The sequence below is a fragment of the Dermatophagoides pteronyssinus genome, unplaced genomic scaffold (assembly GCF_027571235.1).
Source record: "Dermatophagoides pteronyssinus isolate colony J.1.1.1.1 unplaced genomic scaffold, Derpt_VIB-CSIC_2022.12 sq0009, whole genome shotgun sequence".
NCBI lineage: Eukaryota > Metazoa > Arthropoda > Arachnida > Sarcoptiformes > Pyroglyphidae > Dermatophagoides > Dermatophagoides pteronyssinus.
Genome location: NW_027461533.1, coordinates 1,948,196 through 1,971,736, shown reverse-complemented (window position 1 = coordinate 1,971,736; position 23,541 = coordinate 1,948,196). Strand labels below are relative to the sequence as shown.

Here is a 23,541-nt window from a genome sequence, read left to right as displayed (position 1 = left end):
CACGCCATGCATTCATCTAAATACATATCACACAAAACACAATAAGGGAGAGACATTAAAAAAAAGAGAAAAATGGAAAAAATAGAGAAAAAAAATGAGGGGAAGAATTTTTGGGGGAGGTGACTACAACTGAATAGCACTGTTGTTGATATACGTAATTTTCAACAAAAAAAAAACACCTAAAAACGTTATAGATTGCAGCAATCAATGGTATTGGTCACAATTGTTTACAAAGAATTGTTGAAAATTTATACTAGCAGCATGCATTTTAATGAATTAGGGCTGGAATAATTTTTAATATATTTTAATACTACTACTTTTTTTTGATTATTGTGACCAATTTATTTATCATTAATTGTGACTGTAACCTAAATAGAAAAAAAAACACACCCACAATTTGCACATTCATTCATGCATTCAAAACATTTTTCACGATTGCAACATAGCAATAATTCATTCATTTTTGAATATAAATATTGAAAAAAAGAGATTTCTTCGAATCAAATCAAATCAAATTAAAATTAAATTATTTTGTTTTGTTATCGATACAATTGGCTACAAAGAAATCGAAAATTGTTGAATAGAATCTAATGATTTTGGCAATGAAAGAAGGAAAAATATGAAAATAATAAAGCTATTATTAAATCATCATCATCACAGCTTTGTTCATAGGTATCGCTTATGGCTTAACCTTAATATCGTTTTTCAATATAATCATCATCATCATTATATTGATTGATTGATTATTTTTTTTACAGTTCACAGACTTATTATCATCATCGTTGAATAATCATTAATAGATAGTTTTTTTTCTCCTGAAAATTATCAACTATTCAAGCAACTAAACAAAAATAAAATATCTTTGACAATTTTCACACATTATAATATATCGTACAATTGTATACCGATATTTTTAAAATGGAAGATAAACGAAAAACAACACATGTCGAATGTGTTTTTATTAATAATAATGAAACTCTCATTACTTCGAATAATAATAATCAGGGTTCGATGTGTGATTATTTTTTTAAGGGTGAAAAACAAAAAATATTTATAAATATTTATTCCCTATACACTGCATATATACCAAGTATATAACAATGATGATAATGATGATCATGATCATAATCATCATCATCATTATTATTTATCATCGTAAGGTTTTGTATATCCATGGATGAACATAAACGAAGCGAACGAATGAAAAACTTGTTTTACTGGTCTGATATATGAAACACATTATGGCAAAAGAAAAAATCAACCAACCAACCAACCAGCCAACCCAATTCAATCCGTAAGCGATTACGGGTTTGATCTGGCCAATTTTGGATTTAAACAAAACAAAAAAAAATTTTGCCAATGCTACCATCTATCATTTGGATTATCAGGTTTTTCTCCCGAATATATGTTTCGGACCGAAAAAAAACTGATTTTTTCCATTTCGCTTTTCACTTATAAAGATTGAATATCTGCTTGAAAGGGGCGGTAGATGAAGCTTGTCTGCACACAACAACAAGACAACATTTGACGTTTCGGTTATTGCTGATGATGATGATGATTTTTGCTTATTTTTTTTCGGAAAATCAATATTTTTTGTCAATCATTTTATCATTGTTCTTGATATTAAACAACCTATTAAACTGAAAACACAATTATTTAATTAGTTTTCAATATTGTTTGTGATTTTATCCTTTTTTTTGTCTATCTTGACCAGAATGATGTGATATGATTTATGATTTCAAACACAAAAATGAAAATCTTTACCCGATCCAAATTGATTATTTTGTCACAAATAATGTCGACAGAATATGGATTATCATCAACGAAGATGACGATGATGCCAATGTTGATGGCATTAAATCAAGCTCAATAAAATAATGTAGTCATTGTTTTTGTTTAAATAAAAAAAAAATCGATCACAAACATATCTCAGCAGCTAAAAATTTAAAATATTTGTAACGAGAGAAAAAAAAATCACATTGTAAATATTGTATTATTGCCAATATTGACCAGGTAGGTCATCATATTATATTTGATTTTCAATTGCGAAACAACAAAAAAAAACACACAGGTTCAAATTGATGATGAATCATTTAATCCGGATTATTATCATTATTAATATTGTGTTCCTGGTGTGACATCATCAAAAAATAAAAATAAAAATCCTATCATATATCGAAAACAGTATATTCGATATGATTCGAATGTCAAATCATTTTGTAATTAGCGAATAATTTCGATTGTAAAATAAATCAAAAATATAAATTCTCAACATTTTAACGGAATTTATTATCATCATTAGTTTAGTTATTTAGTTTTTTTTTCATGTCACTAAATTTTCATTTACTGTTTGTTTATTATTCAATAAATTTGCAGGTGCACGCATAAATGTTCATTCCAATCTATTATCCATAAAAATACATTATTATGTTTAAACATTCAAAACATAATGAAAACCCGTGTGTGTTTCATGCATATTTGAAAACAAAACAAAAAAAACAACAATACTTATTAGTCTGTTTAATTATTTGCCTTTGTCGACTCTATACTAATGAACTGTTGTTTAGAAAAAAAAATTCAATTTTTTTTTATCCATCATTATCCGGATCACCGATATTTTATATGTTTGACATTTGTGTTCTTGTTTTTCTTTTCATTGACATTTCACATTCAATATTTTTTTTTGTTGTCTCTTGATCTAGATTTTTTGTTGTTTAGCTTGGTGCTTTCCTTTTATTTTACTTTTTTTCGTCGGATAACAAACGCTTAAACACACACTTACACCGGCATTTATCTTCAATATAATCCATCCTTATCTTGGAATTTTTGTTTGTTTGTTAAAAAAAAAATATATAAAAATATCCATTTTCCAGTCTGTTAATCATTTTTTTTGTTGTTGTTGTTATTGCTAAAATAAATTCCATTTCGAATTCAATTAATTGGCTTTAATCGATTGAAAATGATGTGCGATACTAACCTTTTGAATATTTTTTAAATACAAAATATCAAATGATACTTGTAAACTTTTTTTATTTATCAAATAGCAACAACTGATGAAATGAGTTTAAAAACATATTTATGATTTTGTTTTTCATTTTTTTAAAAAAAATATATATTAATAAATGTAAAATTGTGATCTATATAGTTCATTATTGGTGATATATTGGTGGTTGCTAAGTTCTGACAATAATAATACGATTTTTTTTTCCATTCCATTATCGTTTCTATAATCCTCATTATCACCATCATCATCAACACGACAACGAAAATGGTCGCCATTGTGTGATGAACATATTTTCTACTTATTTTAATGATTATATTGATCATTTCATTTTTATTTGTCTCTATGTGATTGCCATTTCCTGTTGACTACGTCAATTTTGAAATTTGTTTTTTTTAACAACAAAATCAGTAAAAATTGTTTTGTTTTGATCGATCCGGATTTACGGTGAATATTGATTCGGTTTGAGTGTGAGTGTTTTTGTGGAAGGAATTGAAAGAATAATGAACATTTTGTGTTATTATAGAATCGAATATTCGAATATCATGTTGTTTGTGTGCCATTGTTGTGTATAAATTGTTCTATTTTTTTTAAAAATCAAAATCGTTTTCAATTATTTTCTAATTTTTCTTTTTTATGTTTAAATTTTTTTTCATTTACCTTTCAAAAAAAGGTCTATTAAACTAATGTCGTCATTGTCGCAAAAAAATTATCTTTATCAACCATTAAATACGAATAATACAATGAATAATGGTTCATCATCATCATCATCATCCCATAAGATATCGAAAAATTTTATGATTGCCCTATTGATGGGCATGACATTTGGTTTCAGTTTTGCCTACCTGTTGATTAGTGTTGTTAATTGGAATTCACTGAAAGGAATTAGTTTTCTACCAAATAGACAATCAGAATTAGATGAACATTATTATAATCATGATAATCATCATCATGATTCTGATTTAGATCCACATCATCATGGACAATTAGATTCGATTAAGGGCCCTAAACTACCTGGTATCATTTCATGATTTAGAGGAAATATTTCATAAAGGTGAATTGATATTTATTTTATAATTATAATGAGTAATTTTTGTTTCTTTTCTCATAATAGATGAAGATATAGTTGCTCGTCATTTAGCAAAAACCGTACGTGTTTTATGTTGGGTGATGACTGCACCGAAAAATCATCAAGCAAAAGCCAAACATGTGAAAGAAACATGGGGAAAACGTTGTAACAAATTAATATTCATTAGCTCAGAAGAAGATAAATCGTTACCTGCAATTAAATTAGATGTTCCGGAAGGTAGAGATCATCTATGGGCAAAAACAGTTGGCGGATTTAATTATTCTTATCATCATTATCTAAATGATGCCGATTGGTTTATGAAAGCTGATGATGACACATATGTGATTTTAGAAAATCTTAGATATTTCCTTTCAACTCATAATCCTGCGGAACCTATTTATTTTGGTTGTAAATTTAAACCATTTGTTAGTCAAGGTTATATGAGTGGTGGCGCTGGTTATGTTCTTAGTAAAGAAGCTTTGAAAAGATTCGTCGAAATTGGTTTGCCCAAGGATCATCCGGATAAATGTCCTGATAAAGAAGAAGGTGGTGCTGAAGATGTTGATATGGGCTCATGTCTTGAAGCATTAAATGTAACGGCCGGTGATTCAAGAGATACATTAGGTCGTGGTAGATTCTTTCCATTTGTACCAGAACATCATGTCGTACCCGGTCATGTGGATCGAAATTTTTGGTATTGGAAATATATTTATTACCCATCACAAGAGGTAAAGCATTTTTTTTGTAAGAAATCCTATTAATATTCATTTCAATTTAAAAACAGGGCCTAGGATGTTGCAGTGATACAGCCATATCATTTCATTATGTTAGTCCCAATATGATGTATGTTCTGGAATATTTAATATATCATCTTCGACCATATGGTATTTCAAGTTATGTTCGTCCGCAAGATCAAAAATTACTTGAATATCATCATCAACAACAAGAACCGCAAACACAAATCATTCCAAACGAAAAAATCATCAAAAGTAAAGATGATAATAGTATAAATATCAAAAGAAATGAAAGTCTAAAATTGACAAATTGAAATTTTTTTGAACAAAGATCTCTTATTACACCGAATTCGAATAGTGAATCAGGATATTTCAAACTGTTGTGAAAAAAGTTTGAGAAATGCTGCTTTCATTATCGTCGACAGAATCAAGTGATTTTCATCCTTGTGATCGTTATATTGAAACAAAACATTCCTTTAAATTAAATTTTAAAAATACGATAAAATGTATCCAAACAGCCAATCTGATTTTCTAGTCGTTTTTTTTGTCTTGTTTACCCTTCAAAATAGAAAATTCATATCCGTATTTTTAAATAATTCATATCTGATTTGTAAAAGTAATTTTTTTATTTAGTTGAAACGAGAAAATATATATTATAATAAAATTGAAAAAAATTTTCACTTTTTCTATTAAAAAAAGCATTTACTTACCCAATCGATTGTCAATTGAATGACATATCAAAAATATTCAAATTCTTTGAATTTGAACTTACCCAACAATTTATAATATTCATTCATTGAATAAAATATTCATTTGGCTTCAACATCATCATGCATTCGAAAACAAAACATTTGTTATTGAACAGATTTTCTTGAATTCTACCGAAGACAGTTCTTCACCAAACATCATTGGATTAGATCGGTGAATCTTAGTAATATTATTACGATAAAACTTCATAAACTTCAATCAAATAAATGATTTTTGAATTGTTTTACTTTTCGGTTTTGTTCTTGTTCTGATTTGGTTGAAAAAATTAATTCGCTGACGATTCAATCATTGATCATTAATTCAATGCGCTAACTTTTTGTTTTTGAATTATTGTTTCTTTTCTGGTCAGAATCTTGCTAATTCGTTTTTTCTTTTTAAATGTTTGATTTCATTTCTAGCCGATTAAACTTGCCCGAAAGAACTTTTTTCCGTTGCTACTTGATTTTTTTTCATAATTCAAACGCTTGAGTATCATTTTTTGTTTTTGCTCTTTTTTGTTTTTCTTCAAATCATCATCATCAATTTAATCAAAATTACAAACAATAATTTTCATTCAATATGGATTTTTTCTTCTGAATCCTTTTTTTTGTTTATGGAAAGGAAAAAAAGAAATTTTTTTAATATTTTAATTGTTTAGCATAAAATTAATTAGTAATTTATGAATTTTTTTTCTTTGTGATGAAAAATAATAATGAATTATTTGGTGACAAAACGAACGAAACAAAAAAATGTATTTCGTGTATAAAATTTTTGTGTTTGGATTATTCTTGTAACGAAAAAAAATTAGCAATAAAGAGAATCACGAGTGTGTTATTAGGATAATATCAACAAGGTGAATTTTTGTTGTGGTTGTTGTTGTAATAAAGAATATAAAGTGTCAAATTATCGAAAGTGGAATAGACAAATTGAAAAAAAACTGAGTAGAGAAATATAGGGTAATATTCATCATTAAATGATTGATTGACATTGTTACTACACAAAATCAATGATGAAAATTGAATAATAACTCAATGTTTTCAATATTGTTGATTCCTGGAAGAAATTCCTGCCAAAAAATAAGCCCGCACACATAAACACACACATGTTAGATATCATCATTTTGTCATTAGAATTTTTTTTATGGATTTCGTTATATAAGTGTGTGTGTGTGTGTGTGTGTTTAAGTTTGAAAATATTGATCAATATCGACTTTGATAATGATATTTGGCGCCTAATGGAAAAGAATCAAATCATGAAATTAAATGTTTGATTAGAATGAGAAAAAAAATTTCGCTATTAATCAGATGCAAAAAGGTTAAACTTTCGAAAATTGATTGAAATCGTTTTTTTTTGTTGTGATTTTTATGTTTTTAATGTAAAGAAATCGATTGTGCTGGTTTATTTCTATAGATTTCGATTTTTAATAAAATGGTAGAATCGGTAAGAATTACCGATTATTTGTATTGAATGATATTTCAAGCATAGCTTGACATAAAAACTCTGCCTGTACGTTTAAATGGATACTTACGAGGGGAAAATGAACGTGAACGAGATCTTGAAAATCTAGCCGATGAAGATGTATGTCCCCCTCGTCTACCTCTTGATGATGAATATGAACGATAGGGTGATGGTGAACGGCGACGATGATGATCACTACTACTATGACCACCGCCACCACCAAATCCGCTACCGTGTCCAGATGAATTTCGATATCCACGATTATAGCTACTTCCACCTCGATCACCACCACCACCGCCGCCGCTACTTCGATAACGAGGACTTTGAAAATTAGCGAAAAGAAAGATAATTTAAACAATTTAGCATAATCCGAAATACGAATGAATAATCCAGATTTGAGCTATAATTTTAAACTTACTGTGTTGGTTTGCCCATATAAATTCCAGGAGTTGGTGTATGAGCCCGTTGAGTTATAGAAAAATCAACACGTATTTTACGACCATCAATTTCCATGCCATTACAACGATCTTTAGCCTGTTGAATATTATGAAATTAAAAAAAAATATATTTGATTTATCAATTTGAAAGAAAAAATTTATCGTTTTACCTCGACGGCATGAGTTCCTTTTTCAAAATAAATAAAAGCAAAACCACGAGAACGTCCTGTTTGTGCATCGTAAACGATTTGTACGTCTTCAATTGGACCATATTTTGAAAAAACATCTTTAAGATCACGCTCTTGGGTATAGATTGAAAGGCCGAAAATTCCTAAACAACGACCGGAAGGTGGGTCTTCACGATTTCCAACATGTCGTCGTCTAGATGACATTGGTGAACGAGATCGTTTCGTACGACGACTTGAAGAATCTGGCGAATGTCGGGAACTACTTTTAACAAAAGAAAAAAATAGGTCTAAGAAAAAAATACACTCGAAACAATTCTTACTATTTGCGACTTTTTGAACGTGATCCACTTCTTGAACGACTTTTACGATAACGTCTAGCATTGCTGCGACTTCTATAATTTTTTTTTCAACAAACAAAAAGATTTAATGAAAAAGAAAATAATGATGAAATTTCATTATACCTTGAGCGTGATCGACCAGCTGGCCTTGGTGAATGTCCATTAGCTGAACGATGTGATTCTAATTCGGAATCTTGTGGTGAACCTGAACGATCATCATGTTGATCATCAACATCTGGTGAACCACCATTATCCATTTGTTCGGGTGAATCCTATAAACAATAATGATGAAATAACAATTTTCAAATCGATAATCAAAACATACTTCACGATCACTCATTTTTAATAAAATCAAAAATTGATAATCAAAATAACCGAGAAAACAATTGGATCAGTGTAAAAAAAAATTCTGACGCAATTACAAAAATTTAGTTCGAATTCAAATTGAAATTGTTTTTTTTTGTGTTTCAAAATCCTAAAAAAAAAGAAAGACAGAACAACGTGCTTTGTATATATACCAGACATAAATACACAACACACAATGGCGCGTTCATGGCCTTGCAAATGGTTGCTCTTCATTTGCAATGCTGCAAGGGTGTTGTTGTTGTTGTTCGATTCATGTGGATATGTTTGGATTCTGTTTTCACTACCATCTATTAGTCAATGTTTGAATTAAAGAAGTAATAATATTTCTTTGAAAATTCAAAATTTTTTTTACACGGGAAATATTACGACGATGTAATCGAATCGAATCTACTCTTAAAAATTTCAAGATTTTGAAATTGTTTTTTGTTTCTTTTTTCGAATCAAACAAACGTATAGATATAACCTCGAATTGTCGCCTACACAAACAGATAACAAGAATAACTAACAAAAAATAAAATAAAATCGTGTATGCATTTAATAAACATTCAATACATTTTCATTGAACTTGAAATTATTTTTTGGTTTGGTTTGGCTTGGTCACGATTTCAATTGTACGGTACGTAATATATATTTGTCGTTTGATGAATTGAATTGCATTCATGAGGATCTTCGATATACCATAAATCGATCGAATCATCCATAATCAATTCTAATCCACGTGACATATAAATGAATAATGTTTGGTGATAGTGTGGGTGTTTATACATTTTTTTGTTTTTGTTTTGACGATTCAGTTGTCGATTATTGTTATCATCATCATCAATTATTATTGTTGTTGTTGTTATAGATAGTAATAGACATAAACAATAATTATATTAAAAAGACAAAATTATGATGGACAACAACAAATACAAAAAACAAAACAAAACTTAAACATCTGTCCATTTTGATCATCATCATCTATAATGTAACAACAACAACAACAACGATAAATTCGAATGGAACGAATCATCATCATTATCGAAAAAATTTTTCAAAAAAAAAAAAATTGATCTTGAAGAAAAAAACAACAAGAAATATTAATAATTTTTCGTTGAAAATAATGATGGCCTTATAATGATGATTATTCTTCCAATTCACATATCGCAAACACTGTTTATAATGTGATTCGAATTCGAATGTTTTGTTTTACAATTTGTCTCTTTTTTTTTGTTTTGGCTGTCATTTTGGAACAATAACATTAATAGCAACAAAACTAAAATTAGCAATTTGAGACACACAAACATAAACAATAAATGGATGTTTATGGAAACATAAAATTCAAGTGATATACAAAGAAAGAAAGTAAAAGATTGAGGAAACTTATCATTTATATTTTAAAGACAAGTAGAGATAATCGATTTAACATCGTGACTAATGAGAGTGGTGGACACATCCAAAACATTTTATGAAATAAAAAACAATTATAATGAAAGTGTTTTTTTGTTTTGTTTTGTTTTGTTCACAAAAATTCCATAAAAAAACATATCAAAAAGAATGGTTGGATGGAAAAAACCTTTTTTTTCGAACGATTCTTTTCTATATTAATGTTTTCTTCCTATTTAAACCGTGAAACATTATATTTAGATATATGATTAAACCCATTTTTTTCATTTTTTGATATATAATTTTCTGGTATATAAACGTATGATAATTTTAGATTTAACTTTTTCTTTCCATTGTCATTCACAATTGCTACCAAAACGAATAAGTTTAAATTGGCTACCATAGCCAAACGAAGTGGTAGCTTACCTCCACCACAATCAGGTCGTATGTTAAATAATCATCGAACTAATGTAATCTGTTCGACAACAACAACAACATCATCATTATCACCATTAAATTCATCATTAAATACAACAAAATCATCATCATCATCCGCATCAACATCAGCATCAACGGGTAATCTATTACAACATACACGGCAAGCTTGCTATAAAATGTCATATGTATTGATATCGACCGATGATTTTCATCGTGGTCCAACACGAATATCAACAATCGATCCATATTTACATGAAAAAGTTCCATTCACTGTTATTAAAGATAGTCTATATTTTCAGGTAAAAAAAATGGAATAAAATCATTTTTAAATCAATAATTTTTTCCCTTAATTAATTTATGATAATTTAATTATCACATTGTCAATAATAGGCTGAACCACAATATGATCCACATGGACGATATTGGAAATTTCGTGTTGAAGATGCACCTGTACGTGTATTGAATAAACTATTGGATCTTGGCTATAAAGTATTAACTGGTACAAGTCTATCCAGCACATATGAACATAATAAACAACCTGGACATGCATGGACATTATTCCGTGATCCAAATGTACGATATTCAATAATGCATACCAAATAACAATAATCATTATCATTGAAAACAAAATCATATCCAACCTTATATCACTGAAACAAAAACAAAAAAACAACAACAAAATTCATTCATTTGAAAAAAAATCATTTAAAATTTATTAATGAAAATTTCCTTGATTTTACCGGATTTATTTCACACGGACACCGCCACACACATACTTTCACACTCGAAAAAAATAAGGAAATAAAAATTTCGTATTTTTCCCTCCCTTTTCATCAATCCATTCATTCATTCATTCATATGATTATTTAATCTTATAAACGATGTTTACGGGATTAAAATTAAAACTTTATTCAATTTCCCCATTTCTGAATGATTATCTCATCGAATGTTTACTTTTTTTTTCGTCGTTGTCTTATGTGTGTTCAAAAACCGATTCGAAATCCGTAAATTTGACTCCACCTGTTTTTTTTGCCTCGTTTACTTTGGAATTGTTTTGTTGTTGTTTTTTCGGATGTTTTGATTATTTTTAGATCTGTATCATTCTTTTTTTTTATATTTAGAAAAAATCATCATCATCATCAACAGCATACTGAAACAAGTTTTGAAAAAAAAAACAAAACTGTATGGTATTTTATTTCTTTAAAATTTCGTTGAGAAGAGTGTGTGTGTGTCCGGTAATTTTCTTTTCTTTTTTATTTTAAATAATAATCCACAATAATAAAAAAGCTTCACTTTACATCCCGATTCGGAAATGTTTGCCCATTTCATAATGTTTGTTGCAAAATAACAAAAGATATAAATGAAGTGAGCATTATGTTGATCATGTTCATTCATTATTTCATGAAACGGTGAAAACTTTCGGTTATACTTTCACTATCGTTCTTTGTTTTGTTTTTTTGTTCAACAAGAAAAAGAAAAAAGTTTTTTATTTTAAAATTCTGTTAAAAATTTATCAAAATTTATTGTCATGTTATCGAAAACATTTGCACATCAAAAATTTTTAATAATTAAAATTTTTCTGACAACAATCATTATATTTGAATTTGTCATAATTTCTCATCAGACATTTGTACCAAAAGGTATGATTTTTTAAAAAAAAATAAATTATTCATTTTGAATAATAATAATTTTTATTTTTCCAACATAATCAACTAACAAACAAAAGGTCGAAAATGTCGTCTACAAGAGATGCATTGTGATATTATGCATCCGGAAAAACAATGTTGTCCTGGAACTAGTTGTGGTGTACGGAAAATTAACAATAATCTTGTTAATGTTTGTATGATGTGTCTTGATATTGGTGAATCATGTGGAAATGATTCAAAAACATCCTGTTGTCGTGGTCTACGTTGTCAGAAGATTACTGAATTATCAAGTGCTTGTATTCCGATTGCTAATTTTAAATTCTATCCCGATTATGAAACCGATTTTAATAATGATAGACAACGTGATAATAATTCTCCACAACCAATTTCTCTTGCATCATTATTGATGTTAAGAGGATAGATTTTAATTGGATTTTTTTTTTTTTGTTGTACATAATTTTTAACCCATAGAATAATTTTGGTTTTATAAGAAAAAAAATCAATTCCATTCAATAAAGTTTTAAAACGATTATTATGCGGAAGTTTCAATTGAAATTTCATTAGCTACTTTTTTTTTCTTCATTTCAAATATAATCGTATTGAAGACGGGCGCGCGCGCCATCATTTGATGATAACTTTTGATTTAAAGATTCAACGAAATGTAGAAGTAGTATTTAAACAAACTGGATACTTTATTTCTTGTTGTTTAATGCTACTACCATTTGGTGGATCTGAAAGATAATTCATTTTATTTACGAGAGAGAAAAGGGAGAAAGGAAGAAAAAAAATTATTATTACAAGAGATAAATATAATTATAACGCAGGCGTCGTTTTGTCGAATGTCATCGAATTCTATAGAAATTATATCCAATCCAATGGCGTATATTGTGTATGATCTCAATGTAACAAAAAAATAAAGGTATAGCTTTCTGTTTTGTTTTCTTGTTGTCCTTTTCGTCGTAATAATAAATAAGATTTTTGTTTGTTTATTTGTTTTAATTTTGTTGTTGTTGCTGTTGTTAATCATTAATGATAATGATTCTCTCTCGATAATCCTGGCAGCAGTTTAAGTTGTTTTTCTTTTTTTCTTTTCACAATTTTTATTTTTCAATTTCGCTGCTATAATCATTAGATAAACAAATAGGTTTAGATAGATTACCCCAAAGCAAAAAAAATAACAACAAAAACGATTTTTCTTTCAAAACATTTGAAAATTCTATCATTTTCTCTGGTCCAAAAGGTTTGAAATTTTTTTTAAATACGATGTTGATACATTTAGTTATAGCTTGACCTTGTTTCCGTTTTTTAAAAAAAATTGATTATAGCAATCAATGTGATCCAATGAATCGTGATTCAGATGCCAAATTCAATAATAACCAACATCATCATCAGCAACGATATATAATCTTATCATATAGAAATCGATCATTGAAAAGAGATTTAAAATCCTTTCATAATTCGAATACTTCAATATCGAAAAATGAAGAATACAATGATAATCAATCGAATATAATTGATTGGAAAAATATACCATTGGTGATATTATACAAAATATTTGCCTATCTTTCATCAAACGAACGTTTACAAGCATCTTCAACTTGTAATTCATGGCGAAATGTTATCTATCATTCAACATTATGGCCACAAAAACATTTAAAAGTCAATCTTTGTCCGCACAAATTTGTGTTGAGCGAAAATGAACAACAGCATCAAAGCCAACAACAACAACAACAACGACAGCAACAACAATCTCTATCATATGGATTTAATACATTTCGACTGCAAGATTCATACCTTTATCAACAACATATTAATAATCTAACCTACATGAAATTAAGTAATGATAATTTAAATAATCGTAAACCAAATCGAAAAAATTTCAATGAACAGCTAAAATTATTCATACAAAAATGTTCACGTTTTTTGAATGGCATTACATTTTATTTCGATCCAAATTCGTCACATAACGTATTAGATTTGATCAAGATAATCAAATTTTTATCTGAAAATGAAGTTGCTATATATGAATTGAATGATAATCGTCAGAATTTTTATGCCAATTGTCGTAATCTTAAATATTTTTCAATTATTCCTGTGACTACATTAGTACGGTGCGCTTCCGATCAACGTTTTATGTCACTTTATTCTGGTCTGACTGAAGCAATTCGTTTTCTATTTTCCAAATGTAATCAATTGGAACATGTATCGTTTGGTGATTTACATGAACTTATTCATTCAAGTGATGCTTTTTTAGCACAATTTTTTAAAACTGGTGTACATCAAAAATTACAATGTCTACATTTAAGTTCAATCAAAGGCGATATTGTTCGATATATGCCGCAACAAATCACAATGCTTGAACATCTTGAAAAATTCCATTCATTAAATCATTTATCATTAGATTTTGATGTGCTCAATACAAAAGTAATCAGTATTTTAAGCAAACTTGATACACTTCAATCATTATCAATCAACGTACATCGTTTTAATCGTAATCATCCTGGTATCTCGTCATCAGCCTGGTCACGAATCGTGACAATTCTGCCAAATCTAAGTGTGAATCTCAATCTGTTGCATACTGAGAGCAATAATTTTCAAATTATCATCGATTCATTATTGAATACCGAAATGCCTCTCAAACATTTTAAAGCATATTATCTTGAATTTAAGGATGAAAATTCATCGACAATACTTTGTAATATGCTTGAAATACTTAGTCGAGCTCAAATGAATACTCTTGAATCGTTGACATTGATCGATCATTTGAATAGTCCTAAAAATCATTTAAAAGTTGTTACACCAAACGTTTTAATCATGCTTTGTTGGCGTTGCCGAAATCTTAACAATCTTACTGTCATTGGTTATGAAACAACCGATAGAGATATTATTGCAATGGCTCGATTGCGTGGTGGATCTCTTCATTCTTTTCATTTTCCTTCTTGTTGTATACAGTTGAGCGAAATATTCACTAAATATAATTATAATTCATCGATTTTTAATGAATCTTTCACCAATTTTGATTTGGCTAATCCATATGCACAACGCAGTTTTCGTAATGCTGTTTCAATACCATTAAAACGTAATTGGCAACCAATACCTACTAATAAAATACCAGAAGTAATAGTCACCGGATTTCTTCCGCAAACAACTTATCATCGAACAATTTTAGAACAGAAAAATAGTCATTGTATTCATTGATCTTTTATATTTTTCTTGCTCGTCATTCTAATCATCAAATTAATTCATAATTATAACATCTTGTAGGAAATTACAAACGAGTACTGTGATCAAGAACAAAAAAAAATCATCCTTTGAGAAATAGTGAGAAAAAAACAATGTAAATTATCTCATAGGAACAAAAACTTAAATTCCTGATGAGTATTCCAGTGGCCATCTTTATAATCTGAATTTCAAAAAAAAGCAAAATTTCGAAACTTAATTCATTTGATCCGAAAATGAAAGCAAATCATAATATATTATAAATAAATAATAATGAAACATCATCTGTGATATCAAAGTTGCCGCTGAACCAACAAAATTACGGCAATAAAAACAATTGTCAAACAAAATATCTTTAACCAACCAAATAACAATGTCGATTGCCTTTGATTTTCGTGGCTACATCATTCAAATACTAATACGATTTAAAAAAAAACTTATCAATCAGCAATCAAATCTTAGATTTTCATCATCAATTAACATTGAAAATTATCCATCATCATCATTATTATGAATCAATTATTTTAAATTCTTATCAACGAAATTAATAATTATAACCATCATCACTAACTATTACCTTGATATATCTGACACACATTCCTTCATACGATAAACAATGACGTAACGAAATCATTTCATTAAATAAAATTTTAAAATAAACCAACCGACTCGATTGTGATCTTCGACATACAACAACACAAAAATTCAATTTAATTCACATTTCACAACGAAAGGAAAAGAAAAATTCAGTTCATCCCAGATATTTGATTAATTATCATCATTATGAAGTCCATTTTTTTTCTTATTGAAATCTGAATCTCAAGCCTAGTTTTTTTTAACCACTTTTGTTGTTCAATAAATTATAAAATCATAATTTTTTCTTTCATCCACACACCCCTTCAGCAAGCACAATTGAAAAATAATTTCGAAACAAACAATTAAATACAAAGTGATTGTATTTCAAACGAAACATATTGTTTAATCGTTGCGAAACGAAAAAAAAATATATTTGAAATCACAAAAATTCATCTAACATACGAACTGTGATAAGAAAAAAACAACTGATAATTAAATAAATGGATAAACATCATCATCATCATTTTATTTTAGAAAATAATTGTAAATGATGACAAATTCTCAAGATAATTTTCAAAAAAAAAATCACTGAAAAATAATCTTTTTCCAATTTTTAGAGCTTGTAATAATGTATATCGAAGATACTCAAAAAAGTCAACACAAAATATAGAAAAAGAGAAATAAGTCACAATTTTCATATTTTTTCTGAATGATGAACAAAAAATTGTCAAATTTGCAACGTTCTTTCTTGCTTCAATTTCCAACTCAAAAATCAATCAATCAATCAATCAATTATCGTTGATATTTTGTTACCTCTAATTTTTTTTCAAAAAAAAGTCAACATTTTTATTGGTTCCACCAAATCAAAACTACCAAAAAAACAAACAAACAAACATACAAATGCATATCTCTTTTCCTTGTCCCATCAATGCGATACAAATGTCATTCAAATGTTATTCATTATGAATATTGTTGTTATTATTATTGTTATAAAATTCTAAATGTGAATGAAACTATCACTACCATATAAAATGATAATTCACAACACCTAAATCTAATTGAATTAACAAAGAAAAATACGTGGCCAATATGACCATAATGAAGTGAAATGAATGGTCAAATATTTTTTTTCTGAAAAAATGGCATTAATTTTTTAATTTTTCAAATCTATCATCGTACAATAGTAAATTACTTTACTTTTCCTGTTTGATTTTCCGTTTACTAATTTAAATTGATAAAACTTTTTTTCAAAATTATTACAATTGTCTTATTAGTTCAAATAAAAAAAACAGAAAATAAAGAAATTCTTTTTTAGTTTTATTCAATAAATTGTTCATTTTTTTTTGTTGTTGTAAATTTTATAATTCATCTTTTCTAATATTCATTGTGTTTAATGAACGAAAAGCGTACACAATATTCAAATGACTTTTTAGAATATTTTTTTTTGTTTGGGATAATTTTCTATTCATCAGGTTACGAATTCGTTCAAATTCACTTTCAATAAATATATCTCCACGTTCAAGAATTCGTTTCATTATTTTAACATAAATTTTTGCCGATTCTTTTTTATTATCATTCATACCATTCACCTGTTTTTCGGTCTCTTTCAATATTTTTTTACGTTTTTCAGGTGATTTATCCGTAATAAAATCTTTGACAAGATTTTCCAACTCTGGAATATAAGAATCTAATTGTAATGATAATCCAGGAACATTGGTTCGAATAAAATCACGTAATGAATATGAATCGAATTTTTTTTCATTAAAACGTATTTGATTTTCGAAATTATTCTGTCGATACAGAAATATGACAGGCATATCTTCATGACTAGTAATATTATACTGTTTGGCTAGTTTTTCTTCTTCTGCCAATTCACCATCATTACCTGGATATGGTATGACAAGATGTCCAACGAATATATCCATACTGGAACGTAATTCCTCTGCAAGTGTTTTAAACACTGCATCTTTTTCCGGATCCACCGAATAGCTTTCATCAAATTTAACAATAACAGCTTTAAAATTGTTAACAACCTATATTCAATGGGAAAAATATTTTTATTGGAAAATTTCAACAAAAATTTCAATACTTTTTTCAAATTCCAATAGGAAATTTTAGCAACTATTAGTTCATCTTCTTGAGAATAAACAATTTTTGTTGGCAATACGAATAATGTAATTAATAATACAACGAAAGAATTAATCGAAATCATAATGCTTCTTTAAATGCACAATATAGGATCAACAAACCAAAATAATGAAGAAAAAAACAACAACACTAACTTAACAGTTCGATTTGAATGCAAAATTTATTGAAAAATTTATAAATTCGATTGATGAATGATTACGTGTTCATCGTAGATTGGTGCATATCGATCGTTGATGACGACATACATCATTAACCGTGATTAATACAAACGAATGTTTTGTCTGTAAGTCTATATAATAAATGATATCATAATGATGTTATTGTTTTATTTTATTGTTTTTAACAAATAAACAATTCAAAAACAAACAAAATTAAATACCAACCATAATCTGATAAATTGATAATAATTAATTAATTAATAATAAAATTAATGACATATCAATAAATATATAGCCTAATAAAGATAATTGATATTTCATGCGTTTAATCTTTTTGATTATTTTTCAATACTTTTTCACGCAAAACTTCTTTATATTCTTGTATGGTTGAACTCCATTTGGTAACCGTTGCATTTTCACAGATCCAAATTTCTTCGGCCACCTTTTTTTTGGTTTAAAAAATAAAATATAGAAATTAGTTATGAAGGTTATAATGTGAATTGAAAATATACCTGACTGATTAGACGGAAATCGTGACTGACCAATACCATTCCACCTTCAAAATCATTGATAGCATCAGCCAAAGCATCTATGGTTTCCATATCTAAATGATTGGTCGGTTCGTCCAGAAGTAAAAGATGAGGAACTTGCCATGCCAACCAAGCGAATACAACTCGACATCGTTGTCCATCAGATAATTGTCGAATGGGACAAATCTGTTGTCGGCCAGTTAAACCATAGCGGCCAATAATTTTACGCATCTCTTCTTTTTCCTTGACTTCAGGAAAGCTTTTCATCATATATTCTAAAGCTGAAATATCTAGTTCAAGTTGTTCATGCAAATGTTGATGATAACGAGCAAATTTCAAATGTGAATGCGTCCGCACTAGTCCTTCAGTTGGTACTAATTCTCCGCACAACAACTTCAACAATGTAGATTTTCCGGCACCATTCGGACCGACCAAAGCCAAACGAGAATCCAGATCGATACCAAAATCAAGATTTTTATAGATCCAAGGGGTACTGTCACTATATCGAAAAGAAACATTTTGTACCATGATAACAGGCGGTGGAATCGTACCACAAGAGGGGAAAAAGAATGAAACATTCTTATCATTGGTAACTCGCTCTGTTAATCCACTGGCCATCATTTTTCCTAATGTTTTTTCTTTACTTTGTGCTTGTCGAGCTAATTTAGCACTACCATGACCGAAACGAGCAATATAATCCTATGGAACAAAAAATTTTTATTATTCATTAGAAATAATAATGATGGATAAGGAGAAACACTAATCTTATACTTACTTTCATGTGGGCGATTTGTGCTTGTTCCCAATTATATCGCTTCATTTGATTCTCGAGCAATTCAAGACGAGTTTTAACAAATGCATCATAGTTGCCAGTATAATAGTTCAATTTACTTTTATCCAAATGAATAATATTGGTGCAGACCCCATTTAGAAAATCTTGTGAATGCGAAACGATCACCAAAATTCGTTTATAGGTTTTCAGTTCTTCTTCAAGCCATACACATGCATCTAGATCAAGATGATTAGTTGGTTCATCCAAAAGCAATAAATGAGGCTTAACATATAGAGCACGGGCCAAAGCGATTCTCATACGCCATCCACCAGAAAAGTCTTTGCATTTTTTTTCTTGCATATGCTTATCGAATCCAAGACCTCGTAAAATATAAGCGGCTTTAGCTTTTGCTTTGTCCGCATCGATTTCGTCAAGACGATCATAAATATCGAGCAATTGTTCTTGACTTTCTTCATCATCATATTGAGCCAATTCTTCGGCTAAAGCTTCTAATCGTGTTCGTTCTTGATCAACGTTAAGTACAGCTTGAAGTGCGGTCATTTCGGATGGTGGTATTTCGCGTGTTAGATAATAAATATCTATATGATCTTGAATGGGCACTTCACGTCGTCCAAGACATGATAAAAATGTAGATTTTCCACATCCATTCGCTCCAATCAAACCATATCGCCGTCCACAATTCAATTCAACTTTAGTATCAGACAACAGTTCAACACCATGAAAAGTTATGGAAAAATTATCAATCTTAATATCACGAGAACGAGGATGAATACCCAATACACCGGTACATGAACGAGCTTCAGCATTCAATTTCATATCATGTTCAAGTTTTTTGACCAATTCTTCCTCTTCGGTGAGAGGTAGATTATTGTTATCACCATTGATCAGTAAGAAATTGGATGAAGAACCATTTTCATTTGATTGTTCTTTGGTCGAATCTTTTTTATTAGTATGTTTACTTTTGGCCAATTCTTTTTTCTTTGCTTCACGTCGTTTTTTATTATCGGATGGCATTTTTTCGAGTAAAAATATCCAAACAAATAACAGAAATAAATTGAAATTAATTAAAATAAAAAATAAAAATAATTTAATAGAAAATCACGAATCGAATGGAACAAAAAATTTAGAGCACGTGAACAGTGTGCAACAGAGAGAAGTTTATTCATATAGAATGTAACAGAATTTTACAAAACGTTCGAATAATTTTCTAATAGAAATTATCAGATTCGGATTTTGAATTACTTTCATTTTGTCTTCCATCACCATCATCATCATCGTCATCATTATTATTTTCATTAGCAGCCGAATTCATTTGATTTTCCTGATTCAAATACATTTCGGCTACTTGAGTAGCTGTAGTACCATTTTCAGGCTTTTTATCATCACGGACTTTGATAAATCGGGGAAAACGTAATGATATTCCTTTATGAGAATCAACAATACCGATAGCAGCTTTATAAACAGGCGAAATAGATAAATCGGCACATTTAATCTCCCATACTTGATTTGCTTCAAACCAAACATCAGCTTTCAATGTTTCATCAACATTATAATAAGATTTTGGCTTTGATATGCTTAAATCTTTTAACGATGTAGATAAGGTGGTCAAATCGTCATCGGAAAATCCGGTACCGATTTTACAAATACTTTGAAACTCATCATTCTTATCATCATAACAGGCAAGAAGAAAACCACCATAAACGCCGGTTCTTTTTCCGCGTCCATAATATGCTCCGATCGGTATTAAATCCAACGTATCACCAATGCCTTCTAAATAATCTTTCTTAAGTTTAAGCCATTTAAATGAACGCTTGGCAATTTCATAGCTTGCATCTTTATGCAGTGTTTTCACCATCAATCCTTCGCATTTATTCTTGATGGATTCATCCAAAAATTCTTGAATAGCATCAATTTCATCTAAATCTTTACTCGCCGCCTGCATAAATCTGCCCTTTATAAATTCGAAATTTTCCTGAAGAAATTGTCGTCGTTCATATAGTGATCTTTTAACTAAAGATTCGCCATTTAGATAAATAAGATCAAATGCAAAAAGACAAATATGAACTTTAATATCAGATTCTTCCACGTTTTTACGTTTTCTTGTGCTCAACACTTGAAATGGAAGAATTTGTTCATTTACAACATCGTAGGCCACTGCTTCACAATCAATGATGAAACTTTTTACTTCGGATTTTATAACATCTGGCATTAATTTAACAATATCAGGATATTTTCCAGTATTGTTTTCTTGATTACGGCTATAGATGTAGATGTTACCCTGATCATCCAAATGAATTTGTGCCCGTTCACCATCGTATTTATATTCACATGTGAATTCTAATCCTTCTAATCGTTTCAATACTTCGTGGACTCCTTTGGTCGGATGTGCTAACATAGGTTTAAGTGGTATACCGGGTATCAGGTAACATGATTTGGAAAGGTCATCGAAACCATTTTCTAACAAGGCTGGAATTAATTTATCATAATTAGGACATTCATTGAATGCTGTTTGTAAAAGTGAAACATTTTTGTTGAGTTTTTCTTTGAATCGTTCCGTATCAAGTTGTGTTCTGTAATCGGGATTTTTATAAATCATATATGCCTGTGCTATTGCTGTTATTAATGATTTTTCACCAAGTCCAATACGCATTTTTCCGGATAATGCACGCATAATATAGCGTGATTCAATAGGTTGTGAACAAGTGATTAAACTTTTAATTTTTTCCACTTTGTTTGACATGACATTACGACCGGTCATTATAGCAATCGATTTGAATGTATCGAATACATGTTGAACTGTAAGTGGTTTCGGTTGAATCAACAATCGTTGATTGGTTTTGGAAATTTCAGCACAAGAGCCAATGTCTCCAATGTCATTTAGTTGTTTCTTTAGTTGAGCCATATTACGGCCAGTAGCTTCTGATAATGCTTTCATTAATATTGATGTTCCAATACCTTATGTAAATAGGAGTGGAAAAAATGATTTTTTTTTGAGTAATTATAATATTTTTCTTACCAAGTTCAATGCCTTCATAGTCCGGTGCAACTTTGTTCAGACAAAGATATATTGATTTAACTAAATCGTTGTTTGATAAAGCCATAACTGATGATACATAATTACTCATTATTTCAATACTTTTCAAACGACCGCTAACATCTTCAATTGCTGCGAATGTTTTAGCTAAAGCAATAAAAGGTACATTTTCGTTTGCTTTCCAACAGGCGTCATTGACCATATCATATTTAGATTTGGCTGGATCATAATTATTTTTACCTTCATTCGATGGTTTAAAAAGAAACATTTTTCTATTTGATTTTTCGACACGCCTTTGTTGACAACATTCAACAGCGGTACAAAATAATTTCCAATGAATACGAATGAAGGGCTGATAATAAAAGAATAATAAACAAAACAAATATCAACTATAAAATACTTGGAATTAAAAAAAATTATATACCAATAATGTAAATGATATTTGTGTTTGATTATAAATAGCGCGAAAAATTAATTTACTCATATCCCACAATGAATCGGAATGGAAAAACATTTTCTGGGAAAATTTCTTCGGCTTGCACATACACAATGATTTCGAAAATATTTCTACGGAAAAAAATACAACATAAATTCAATCAAACTTATAAATTTGTACTTAAATGATTTCCGATTAATAAAAATGATGATAAATTATAAATGACCATTGAAATTAAAGCGTATGTTATAAAGTTCAGGAATAATATTGCTTGTTTGTATATTTAAATTTATTATGAATTGAATGAATTTTATATTTTTAGCAATGTTATCTTCACTGCCATTCATTTTTTTGTTGTTGAATAATTTTATTTTTTTTTACAAGCATCACTTGTCAATAATATATGCAACGGCAGACATTTTGTTTTTGTTTCTTTTACTCGCTTATAGATAATGTCAAAAGACATGTGGCCATGTTTACCATTATCATCGAAATGAATTCGAAATCACGAATCGGAGTTTCAATTTCGATTTTTTTTCATGTGTCAGTCACAGCAGGTGAAAAAGAAAAAGAAAAATTTTCGATACGAACATGTTGAGAATTTCTGTTTTAGTCAACAATTGTATCGACTTATGATGCAATGATTTTTTTAAATGTTTATTGTCGTAATGGTAGAAAAAAATGGTAATTGATTTTCTAAATCATTGAACAATAATGATTCGAATTGAATATTTTCAAATCGATCATTTGATGAAATGAAGAACATGAAATAATAATAATAAACATTCGAAACGATAAAATGTTATCAGGATTCATGAATAATTTGATAATGTCAACCTAACAAATGTTGGATAAAAACA

At 28.9% G+C, this 23,541-nt stretch overlaps 8 protein-coding genes across 15 annotated transcripts; 4 read left to right on the top strand and 4 right to left on the bottom strand.

Moving 5' to 3' along the window:
* Positions 1 to 3,107: 3,107 nt before the first annotated feature.
* On the bottom strand, positions 3,108 to 8,550 carry LOC113792131 (transformer-2 protein homolog beta-like). 6 transcript variants are annotated; one of them, XM_027342033.2, is made up of 7 exons: positions 8,298 to 8,547; positions 8,096 to 8,244; positions 7,955 to 8,026; positions 7,617 to 7,896; positions 7,428 to 7,543; positions 7,080 to 7,330; positions 3,108 to 6,151 (listed from the first exon to the last, which is right to left on the bottom strand). In XM_027342033.2, exons 1-7 carry the CDS (start codon positions 8,310 to 8,312, stop codon positions 6,126 to 6,128), a joined length of 909 nt encoding a protein of 302 aa, XP_027197834.1. In that variant the 5' UTR covers positions 8,313 to 8,547; the 3' UTR covers positions 3,108 to 6,125. The 6 variants fall into 6 exon arrangements, with proteins under 6 accessions (XP_027197834.1, XP_027197832.1, XP_027197831.1 ...); XM_027342031.2 differs by lacking the exon at positions 3,108 to 6,151 and adding an exon at positions 6,183 to 6,782 and having other exon boundaries at positions 8,298 to 8,548; XM_027342030.2 differs by lacking the exon at positions 3,108 to 6,151 and having other exon boundaries at positions 6,812 to 7,312; positions 8,298 to 8,550.
* LOC113792129 (glycoprotein-N-acetylgalactosamine 3-beta-galactosyltransferase 1-like) lies at positions 3,344 to 5,794 on the top strand. The gene is given in 5 exon segments (XM_027342024.2): positions 3,344 to 3,471; positions 3,675 to 4,017; positions 4,019 to 4,055; positions 4,116 to 4,798; positions 4,855 to 5,794. Coding segments are annotated over 4 exon segments (1,314 nt in total). The 5' UTR covers positions 3,344 to 3,471; positions 3,675 to 3,687; the 3' UTR covers positions 5,119 to 5,794.
* Positions 8,551 to 9,442: 892 nt separating the features above from the next.
* Positions 9,443 to 11,064, top strand: LOC113792132 (uncharacterized). The gene is made up of 3 exons (XM_027342034.2): positions 9,443 to 9,501; positions 10,038 to 10,440; positions 10,532 to 11,064. The coding sequence occupies exons 1-3, from the start codon at positions 9,455 to 9,457 to the stop codon at positions 10,742 to 10,744; spliced, it is 663 nt and encodes a 220-aa protein (XP_027197835.2). The 5' UTR covers positions 9,443 to 9,454; the 3' UTR covers positions 10,745 to 11,064.
* Positions 11,065 to 11,434: 370 nt separating this feature from the next.
* Positions 11,435 to 12,295, top strand: LOC113791916 (uncharacterized). The gene is made up of 2 exons (XM_027341767.2): positions 11,435 to 11,781; positions 11,868 to 12,295. The coding sequence occupies exons 1-2, from the start codon at positions 11,670 to 11,672 to the stop codon at positions 12,206 to 12,208; spliced, it is 453 nt and encodes a 150-aa protein (XP_027197568.2). The 5' UTR covers positions 11,435 to 11,669; the 3' UTR covers positions 12,209 to 12,295.
* Positions 12,296 to 12,602: 307 nt separating this feature from the next.
* Positions 12,603 to 16,902, top strand: LOC113792099 (F-box only protein 33). Of its 3 annotated transcripts, XM_075821335.1 has the most exons (3): positions 12,688 to 12,706; positions 12,920 to 13,027; positions 13,113 to 16,902. In XM_075821335.1, exon 3 carries the CDS (start codon positions 13,129 to 13,131, stop codon positions 14,983 to 14,985), a length of 1,857 nt encoding a protein of 618 aa, XP_075677450.1. In that variant the 5' UTR covers positions 12,688 to 12,706; positions 12,920 to 13,027; positions 13,113 to 13,128; the 3' UTR covers positions 14,986 to 16,902. The 3 variants fall into 3 exon arrangements, with proteins under 3 accessions (XP_027197786.1, XP_075677450.1, XP_027197785.1); XM_027341985.2 differs by lacking the exon at positions 12,920 to 13,027 and having other exon boundaries at positions 12,603 to 12,706; XM_027341984.2 differs by lacking the exon at positions 12,688 to 12,706 and having other exon boundaries at positions 12,714 to 13,027.
* LOC113792100 (endoplasmic reticulum resident protein 29-like) lies at positions 16,857 to 17,811 on the bottom strand. Its single transcript, XM_027341986.2, has 2 exons — positions 17,672 to 17,811; positions 16,857 to 17,615 (listed from the first exon to the last, which is right to left on the bottom strand). The coding sequence occupies exons 1-2, from the start codon at positions 17,792 to 17,794 to the stop codon at positions 16,941 to 16,943; spliced, it is 798 nt and encodes a 265-aa protein (XP_027197787.1). The 5' UTR covers positions 17,795 to 17,811; the 3' UTR covers positions 16,857 to 16,940.
* A 225-nt stretch (positions 17,812 to 18,036) lies between these two features.
* Positions 18,037 to 20,229, bottom strand: LOC113791827 (ATP-binding cassette sub-family F member 2). Its single transcript, XM_027341663.2, has 3 exons — positions 19,194 to 20,229; positions 18,401 to 19,117; positions 18,037 to 18,330 (listed from the first exon to the last, which is right to left on the bottom strand). Exons 1-3 carry the CDS (start codon positions 20,223 to 20,225, stop codon positions 18,214 to 18,216), a joined length of 1,866 nt encoding a protein of 621 aa, XP_027197464.2. The 5' UTR covers positions 20,226 to 20,229; the 3' UTR covers positions 18,037 to 18,213.
* A 104-nt stretch (positions 20,230 to 20,333) lies between these two features.
* On the bottom strand, positions 20,334 to 22,925 carry LOC142645327 (DNA ligase 1-like). Its single transcript, XM_075821334.1, has 4 exons — positions 22,862 to 22,925; positions 22,670 to 22,812; positions 22,228 to 22,597; positions 20,334 to 22,166 (listed from the first exon to the last, which is right to left on the bottom strand). Exons 1-4 carry the CDS (start codon positions 22,908 to 22,910, stop codon positions 20,419 to 20,421), a joined length of 2,310 nt encoding a protein of 769 aa, XP_075677449.1. The 5' UTR covers positions 22,911 to 22,925; the 3' UTR covers positions 20,334 to 20,418.
* Between the last annotated feature and the right edge of the window lie 616 nt (positions 22,926 to 23,541).

Excerpts from the sequence above, each read along its gene's own strand:
- LOC113792131 (XM_027342027.2), bottom strand. Across the intron at positions 7,897-7,954 it reads CGTTCAAAAAGTCGCAAATA|TAGTTCCCGACATTCGCCAG; the intron begins GTAAGAATTGTT and ends TTTTGTTAAAAG. Across the intron at positions 7,544-7,616 it reads AAGGAACTCATGCCGTCGAG|GCTAAAGATCGTTGTAATGG; the intron begins GTAAAACGATAA and ends AATATTCAACAG.
- LOC113792132 (XM_027342034.2), top strand. The coding sequence starts at position 9,455 with ATGATGATTATTCTTCCAATTCACATATCGCAAACACTGTTTATAAT. Across the intron at positions 9,502-10,037 it reads TCGCAAACACTGTTTATAAT|ATTTAACTTTTTCTTTCCAT; the intron begins GTGATTCGAATT and ends TGATAATTTTAG. Across the intron at positions 10,441-10,531 it reads AAGATAGTCTATATTTTCAG|GCTGAACCACAATATGATCC; the intron begins GTAAAAAAAATG and ends TGTCAATAATAG.
- LOC113791916 (XM_027341767.2), top strand. The coding sequence starts at position 11,670 with ATGTTATCGAAAACATTTGCACATCAAAAATTTTTAATAATTAAAATT. Across the intron at positions 11,782-11,867 it reads TCAGACATTTGTACCAAAAG|GTCGAAAATGTCGTCTACAA; the intron begins GTATGATTTTTT and ends AACAAACAAAAG.
- LOC113792099 (XM_027341985.2), top strand. The coding sequence starts at position 13,129 with ATGAATCGTGATTCAGATGCCAAATTCAATAATAACCAACATCATCAT.
- LOC113792100 (XM_027341986.2), bottom strand. The coding sequence starts at position 17,794 with ATGATTTCGATTAATTCTTTCGTTGTATTATTAATTACATTATTCGTA. Across the intron at positions 17,616-17,671 it reads CCTATTGGAATTTGAAAAAA|GTTGTTAACAATTTTAAAGC; the intron begins GTATTGAAATTT and ends CATTGAATATAG.
- LOC113791827 (XM_027341663.2), bottom strand. The coding sequence starts at position 20,225 with ATGCCATCCGATAATAAAAAACGACGTGAAGCAAAGAAAAAAGAATTG. Across the intron at positions 19,118-19,193 it reads CACAAATCGCCCACATGAAA|GATTATATTGCTCGTTTCGG; the intron begins GTAAGTATAAGA and ends TTTGTTCCATAG. Across the intron at positions 18,331-18,400 it reads ATTTCCGTCTAATCAGTCAG|GTGGCCGAAGAAATTTGGAT; the intron begins GTATATTTTCAA and ends ACCAAAAAAAAG.
- LOC142645327 (XM_075821334.1), bottom strand. The coding sequence starts at position 22,910 with ATGGTCATTTATAATTTATCATCATTTTTATTAATCGGAAATCATTTA. Across the intron at positions 22,813-22,861 it reads ATTAATCGGAAATCATTTAA|AAATATTTTCGAAATCATTG; the intron begins GTACAAATTTAT and ends TTTTTTCCGTAG. Across the intron at positions 22,167-22,227 it reads CTATGAAGGCATTGAACTTG|GTATTGGAACATCAATATTA; the intron begins GTAAGAAAAATA and ends TATTTACATAAG.